This window comes from Lepus europaeus, unplaced genomic scaffold, assembly GCF_033115175.1.
Source record: "Lepus europaeus isolate LE1 unplaced genomic scaffold, mLepTim1.pri SCAFFOLD_76, whole genome shotgun sequence".
Lineage (NCBI taxonomy): Eukaryota > Metazoa > Chordata > Mammalia > Lagomorpha > Leporidae > Lepus > Lepus europaeus.
The window spans coordinates 272659-280963 of NW_026909594.1; the positions used below are offsets into that span (position 1 = coordinate 272659).

Consider the following 8305-nt stretch of genomic DNA (forward strand, 5'->3'; position numbering starts at 1 on the left):
GCAATGGACTGAGAAAATCACAGTAAAAATGGTTTTGGAGAAAAGCAAAGTCTTTACGTTAGGCAAGTGCATAAAATGTCATCTATACAAGCAGAAATATCATGTTTGTTTGCCGCAGTTCCTCTAGCTTTTTCCCTAGAAAATAAGAATGTGTAGAGCTGGTGTTCCCATGATGAAGCAATTAGTGTTTCAACGGAACAAAATGAAATGTTCCCTGATAAAAATATTCAAAACAATAAAGACCATCGATAATATCCAGTGCCTCTGCTTTCTCCCTAGAAAATACGAATGTGTAGAGCTGGTTTATTGATGTGGAACCAATTACTGTATCCAAATCAAAAGAAAAAGTTGCCCGATAAAAAACATTCAATACAATAAAGTCCATTGATAATATCCAGAAAACACAAACACAGAGGCTGTAGCAATATCTGGGATTGAGTTAGACAAAACAAAACCGGATATTTCTGGTTTCATCCAGTCATATCGGACAAAGTGGTGTGGAATTCTTATGCAATGTACCATGAAAATCACAGTAAAAATGGTTTAGGAGAAAAGCAAAGTCTTTTCGTTAAGCAAGTGCATAAAATGTCATCTACACATACATAAATATCATGTTTGCCACAGTTCATCTAGTTTTCTCCCAAAAAATACGAATGTGTAGAGCTGGTGTCTCCTTGTGGAAACAATTAGTGATTAAAAGCACAAAATTAATTGTTCCCTGGTAAAAAAAAATTACAAAAGAATAAAATCCGTGGGTAATATCACAAATATACAAACACAGATGCTATAGCAATATCTGGGATTGAGTTAGGCAAAACAAAACTGGTTATTTCCAGTTTTCTCCAGTCATATCCGGAGAAACTGGTGTGGAATTCATATGCAATGGACCGAGAAAATCACAATACAAATGGTGTTGGAGAAAAGCAAAGTCTTTTGCTTAGGCAAGTACATAAAATGTCATCTATACAAACAGAAATATCATGTTTGTTTGTAATTTCCTATACCTTTCACACTAGAAAATACAAATATGTAGAGCTGATTTCTGCATGTGGAACCAATTACTGTATCCAAGCTCAAAATAAAATGTTCCCAGAAAAAAAAAATTTCAAAACAATATAGTCCATTGTTAATATCCATAAAACAGAAACATAGAGGCTGTAGCAATTCCTGGGATTGAGTTAGCCAAAACAAAACCGGATATTTCCGGTTTCATACAGTCATATCCGGACAAAATCGTGTGGAATTCATATGCAATGGACCGAGGTAATCTCAGTCAAAATGGTTTTGGAGAAAAGCAAAGTCTTTTCTTTGGGTAAGTGCATTAAATGTCATCTATAAAAACAGAAATATCATGTTTGTTTGCCACAGTTCCTCTAGCTTTCTAAATAGAAAATACGAATGTGCAGAGCTGGTGTCTCCATGTTGAACTAATTATTGTATCCAAGCTCAAAATAAAATGTTCCCCGATAAAAAACATTCAAAACAATAAAGTCCGTTGATAATATCCAGAAAACACAAACACAGAGGCTGTAGCAATATCTGGGATTGAGTCAGCCAAAACAAAACTGGATATTTCCGGTTTCATCCAGTCATATCTGGACAAACTGGTGTGGAATTCGTATGCAATGGACCGAGAAAACCACAGTAAAAGCTTTTGGAGAAAAGCAAAGTCTTTTCATTAGGCAAGTAGACAAAATGTCATCTATACAAACAGAAATATGATGTTTGTTTGCTGCAGTTCCTCTAGCTTTCTCCCTAGAAAATACGAATATGAAGAGCTGGTGTCTCCATGTGGAACCAATTAGTTTTTCTCAGCACGAAATTAAATGTTCCCTGATAAAAAAACATTCAAAACAATAAAGTCCGTGGATAATATCAGGAATACACAAATACAGAAGCTGTAGCAATATCTGGATTGAGTGAGCCAAATCAAAACTGGATGTGTCCGGTTTCATCTAGTCATATCCGGACAAAGTGTTGTGGAATTGGCATGCAATGGACCGAGAAAATCACATAAAATTGTTTTGGAGAATAAGAAAGTCTTTTCGTAAGGCAAGTGCATAAAATGTCATCTAGACAAACAGAAATATCATGTTTTTTTGACACAGTTCCTCTAGCTTTCTCCCTAGAAAATACGAATGTGTAGAGCTGGTGTCCCCATGATGAACCAATTAGTGTTTCTACAATAAAAATTAAATATTCCCTGATGAAAACATTCAAAACCATAAAGTCCATCGATAATATCCAGAAAACACAAACACAGAGGCTGTAGCAATATCTGGGATTGAGTTAGCCAAAACAAAACCGGTTATTTCCGGTTTCACCCAGTCATATTCGGACAAACTGGTGTGATATTTGTATGCAATGGACCGAGAAAATCACAGTTAACATGGTTTTGGAGAAAAGCAAAGTCTTTTCGTTTGACAAGTGCATAAAATGTCATCTATACAAACAGAAATATCATGTTTGTTTGCCGCAGTTCCTCTAGCTTTCTCCGTAGAAAATACAAATGTGTAGAGCTGGTGTCTCCATGTGGAACCAATTAGAGTTTCCAACCACAAAATTAAAAGTTCCCTGAGAAAAAACATTCAAAACAATAAAGTCTGTGGATAATATCAGGAATACACAAACACAGAAGGTGTAACAATATCTGGGATTTAGTTAGCCAAAACAAAACCGGAGATTTCCGGTTTCACCCAGTCATATCCGGACAGTGTGGAATTCGTATGCAATGGCCCGAGAAAATCACAGTACAAACGGTTTTGAGAAAAGCAAAGTCTTTTCGTTAGACAAGTGCATAAAATGTCATCTATGCAAACAGAAATATCATGTTTGTTTGCCGCAGTTCCTCTAGCTTTCTCCCTAGAAAATATGAATGTGCGGAGCTGGTGTCTCCATTTGGAACCAATTAGAGTTGCCAATCACTAAATTAAATATTCCCAAAATTAAATGTTCCCTGACAAAAAACTTTGAAAATAATAAAGTCCGTGGATAATATCAGGAATAGACAAACACAGAGGCTGTCGCAATATCTAGGATTGAGTTAGGCAACACAAAACTGGATATTCCCGGTTTTATCCAGTCATATCCAGACAAACTGTTGTGGAAATCCTATGCCATGGACCGAGAAAATCACAGGAAAAATAGTTTTGGAGAAAAGCAAAGTCTTTTCGTTAGGCAAGTGTATGAAATGTCATCTACACAAACATAAATATCATGTTTCTTTGCCACAGTTCCTCTAGCTTTCTCCCAAGAATATACGAATGTGTAGAGCTGGTGTCCCCATGATGAACCAATTAGTGTTTCTGTGGTACAAAATTAAATGTTCCCTGATAAAAACATTCCAAACAATAAACTCCATTGATAATATCCAGAAAACACAAACATAGAGGCTGTAGCAATATTTCGGTTTGAGTTAGCCAAAACAAAACCGGATATTTCTGGTTTCATCCAATCATATACGGACAAAGTCGTGTGGAATTCGTTTGCAATGGAACGAGAAAATCACAATAAAAAAGGTTTTGGAGAAAAGCAACATATTTTCGTTAAGCAAGTGCATAAAATGTCATCTAGACAAACAGAAATATCATGTTTGTTTCCTGCAGTTCCTCTAGCTTTCTCCCTAGAAAATACGAATGTGTCGAGATGGTGTCTCCATGTGGAACCAATTAGTGTTTCCAAGCACAAAATTAAATGTTCCCTGACAAAAAACTTTGAAAAAAATAAAGTCCGTGGATAATATCAGGAATACACAAACACAGAGGCTGTCGCAATATCGGATTGAGTTAGCCAACAGAAAACCGGATATTTCCGGTCTCATGCAGTCATATCCGGACAAACTGTTGTGTAATTCCTATGCAATGGACCGAGAAAATCAAAGTAAACATGGTTTTGGAGAAAAGCAAAGTCGTTTCGTTAGGCAAGTGTATGAAATGTCATCTACACAAACATAAATATCATGTATGTTTGCCGCAGTTCCTCTAGCTTTCTCCCAAGAAAATACGAATGTGTAGAGCTGGTGTCCCCATGATGAACATATTAGTGTTTCTACGGTACAAAATTAAATGTTCCCTGATAAAAACATTCAAAACAATAAAGTCCATGGATAATATCCAGAAAACACAAACACGGAGGTTGTTAGCCATATTTCGGATTTAGTAAGCCAAAACACAACTGGATATTTCTGGTTTCAGTCAGCATATCCGGAGAAAGTCATGTGGAATTCATATGAAATGGACCCAGAAAATCACAGTAAAAATTGTTTTGGAGAAAAGCAAAGTCTTTTCGTTAGGCAAGTGCATAAAATGTCATCAATAGAAACAGAAATATCCTGTTTGTTTGCCGCAGTTCCTCTAGCTTTCTCCTTAGAAAATACAAATATGTAGAGCTGGTGTCTCCATGTGGAACCAATTAGTGTTTCCAAGCACAAAATTAAATGTTCCCTGATAGAAAACATTCAAAACAATAAAATCCGTGGATAATATCCGGAAAACACAAACACAGAGGCTGTAGCAATATCTGGGATTGAGTTAGCCAAATCACAACTGGATATATCCGGTTTCATCCAGTCATATCCGCAAAAACTGGTGTGGAATTCGTATGTAATGGACCGAGAAAATCACTGTGAAAATGGTTTTAAAGAAAAGCAAAGTGTTTTCGTTAGGCAAGTGCATAAAATGTCATCTGTACAAACAGAAATATCATGTTTGTTTGCCGCAGTTCCTCTAGCTTTCTCCCTACAAAATACAAATGTGTAGAGCTGGTGTTTCCATGAAGAACCAATTAGTGTTTCCCAGCACAAAATTAAATGTTCCCTGATAAAAAACATTCAAAACAATAAAGTCCATCGATAATATCTGGAAAACACAAACACAGAGGCTGTCGCAACATGTGGGATTGAGTTAGCCAAAACACAACCGGATATTTCTGGTTTTATCCAGTTGTATCCTGACAAAGTGGGGTGGAACTCGTATGCAATTGACACAGACAATCACAGTAAAAATGGTAGTGGAGAAAAGCAAAGTGTTTCCATTTAGCAAGTGCATAAAATGTCACCTATACAAACAGAAATATCATGTTTGTTTGCCGCAGTTCATCTAGCTTTCTCCCTAGAAAATACGAATGTGTAGAGCTGGTGTCTCCATGTGGAACCAATTAGTTTTTCCAAGCACAAAATTAAATGTTCCCTGAGAAAAAACATTCAAAATAATAAAGTCTGTCCATAATATCCAGAAGACACAAACACAGAGGCTGTCGCAACATGTGGGATTGAGTTAGCCAAAATACAACCGGATATTTCTGGTTTCATCCAGTCATATCCGGACAAAGTGGTGTGGAATTCATATGCAATGGACCAAGAAAATCACAGTAAAAATGGTTTTGGAGAAAAGCAAAGTCTTTACATTAGGCAAGTGCGTAACATGTCATCTATACAAACCGAAATATCATGTTTGTTTTCCGCACTTCTTTTTTTTTCACTTTATACATGTTTAATTTCGATAGGCATAAACCAAAACAGAAAAAAAAAATAAAGTGTCACTGTCACTTTGTTTGCAGGCAAGTGTCAGGAAATGGAACAAATTACCAGGAAAACATTTTTTCCTAAGTAGGTAGGTTACATAATTTTAACATTCAGATGGCAAAATTAGTATTATTCTACTTAATCTACAAATGAAAAGAGGAATCAAAAGTTCATCCTGTTTCGTATAAGAAATTTTACATTAAATATATAGCGCTTTGTTTCTCAGGAAGCAGTACTGGCAACTTGGAGAAGATATTTCTGTTACGTGATGACTAGAAAATGTCAAATACAACCAAGCAGCTATGCTATGGCTCAGAAAGTACTATTAACCTCTTTTGGGCTAGTGCACATTTCAGTTTAATACAGAACTACATCTTGAGTTTTAGGAAGGCAGCAATAATTATATTTTGGCTTTTGTTCTAGAGCTTAGCATAGTTAAGGCGACAGTTGAAGCATATTAGTGAAGGTAGTTAAAATTTAATGACAATCATCATAATCTCTTATAACCTACATAAACTGTATAATGCTTACATGGAATGAAACCAGCATTACCTAATTGGTGTTTACATACATACAGAGGGAGAAAAAAACCTACCAAAGGCAATCACTCTAAATGTACTATCACGTACTTGTTAAAAATGCAAATATACCATAGAACTAAAATGACGTGAAGAGCACTACTCATTACCTAGAAGAAAGGTAACTGGTTCTCATACAAAGCTAAGCTGGCATCAATCACCCTCGTCACAATGGCTTAGAAAAGCATCAGGTTTCCAGTAGAGAAACTATTCTAGGAAAGTCAGTCAATCTTGTGAAAGTTTCACAGCTGTAAAACCAGGCTAAGACTACAACGACCGTGAAATCTGAGGAGATCAGATGAACCAGTAGATTCCCAGCCATATCGTGAGACGGGAAGGTCCTCATGCAGCATATGCTCCCTGGCTCCGGGAAAGCTTCATGTGCATAATACAGAAGTAGTTGAGAAAGGAAACTGGAGACGCTCAGCTGTTTCCATTGTGTCCTAACTGTTAAACTTCAGGGATGGTGTGATCCATCAGGCTTTTCATAATGCTTGGCGCCATCCGTTTAATAATATGTTCAAAGATAAAAGCAGGCATGATTGTGACGGTAACTACAGTCCCAGATGTTGATAGTATGTCTGCAATTTGAGAGTCCTTCAATCCAATGACGTTCTGGCTGTTGATCTCACAGATGTTATGTTCCGTGAGAAGACCGTTTCTGGCTGCAGAACTATCTTTCACTATGGATGTTACTTTCCCATTTTTAAAGATAAAGCCAACGTTTCCAGTACTGTCCTTATGCATAGTAATTGTCCGCTCAAAAGGCCTGTCACGAATGGTCATTGTGATCTTCTCTCCAAAAGCCTGTTTGAGCACCTTGTGAGCTTTATCAGAGCTCCAGCCTGCACAGTTTTCACCATTGATCTGGAGTACCTGGTCGCCAAATCTCAAACCAACCAATGAGGCTGGAGAATTTGCCTGGACTAGCTGAACAAATATACCATTATCTATTGATTTAAGCCTGAGTCCAATTTTTCCATCTTGATCCTTACATAAAATGACTTCACGAATCCCTTGTTTAATTTCTGCTCTGCGAATCCCAACATCATTTCCAGTTACAGGAGCCACCATATAGTTCATACTGGAAGGTCTTGCTACCAACTGCCCCTGAAGTGGTGCTCCAGAGACCATCACCAGATTTGCATGTATTTCTTCTTCATTTAAACTCAGGCCCATGTATTGAGAAAGTTCCGGATACAGTTTAGGATAAAGATTTCCATCTTGAGAGATGGGAGCAGAAGCTTCTGACAAAATTGCTGGGTTGGCAGGGTTTGCAGAAAAAGCAGTCTGAGCCTGAATTACTTTGTCTACCTTCAAGTCTTCAAGAGATGGATAGAGAGACATTTTTCCTGATTTATCTAGACCACAAGGACTCGCTCGCCGCTGCCGCCGCCTCGATCACAGCTAGCGACTTCCGAGACCCGAGAAAAGGAGAGCAGCACGCGTGAGAGGACCGCCCACCAGGCGCATCAAAGCACCACCCCCCCTGTGTTTTCCTCACTTCCTCTAGCTTTCTCCCTAGAAAATACGAATGTGTGGAGCTGGTGTCTCCATGTGGAAGCTGTTAGTGTTTCCAAGCACAAAATTAAATGTTCCCTTATAAAAAAAAATTCAAAACAATAAAGTTTGTCAATAATATCCAGAAAACACAAACACAGACGCTGTCGCAATATGTGTGATTGAGTTAGCCAAAACACAACCGGATATTTCTGGTGTCATCGAGTCATATCCATACAAAGTGGTGTGGAATTTGTATACAATGGACACAAACAATCACAGTAAAAATGGTTTTGAAGAAAAGCAAAGTCTTTCCGTTAGGCAAGTGCATAAAATGTCATCTATACAAACAGAAATATCATGTTTGTTTCCTGCAGTTCCTCTTGCTTTGTCCCTACAAAATACAAATGTGTAGAGCTGTTGTCTCCATGTGGAGTCAACTAGTGTTTCCCAGCACAAAATTAAATGTTCATTGATAATAAACATTCAATAAAATAAAGTCCATCGATAATATTCAGAAAACACAAACACAGTGGCTCTCGCAAAATGTGGCATTGAGTTAGCCGAAACACAACCGGATATTTCTGGTTTCATGCAGTCATATCCGGACAAAGTGGTGTGGAATTTGTATACAATACACACAGACAATCACAGTAAAAATGGTTTTGGAGAAAAGCAAAGTCTTTTTGTAAGGTAAGTGCATAAA

The 8305-nt window shown here is 37.4% G+C and overlaps 1 protein-coding gene across 1 annotated transcript; it reads right to left on the reverse strand.

Moving 5' to 3' along the window:
* Window positions 1-6490: 6490 nt before the first annotated feature.
* LOC133755695 (syntenin-1-like) lies at window positions 6491-7520 on the reverse strand. Its single transcript, XM_062185725.1, has one exon. The coding sequence runs from the start codon at window positions 7444-7446 to the stop codon at window positions 6550-6552; it is 897 nt and encodes a 298-aa protein (XP_062041709.1). The 5' UTR covers window positions 7447-7520; the 3' UTR covers window positions 6491-6549.
* Between the last annotated feature and the right edge of the window lie 785 nt (window positions 7521-8305).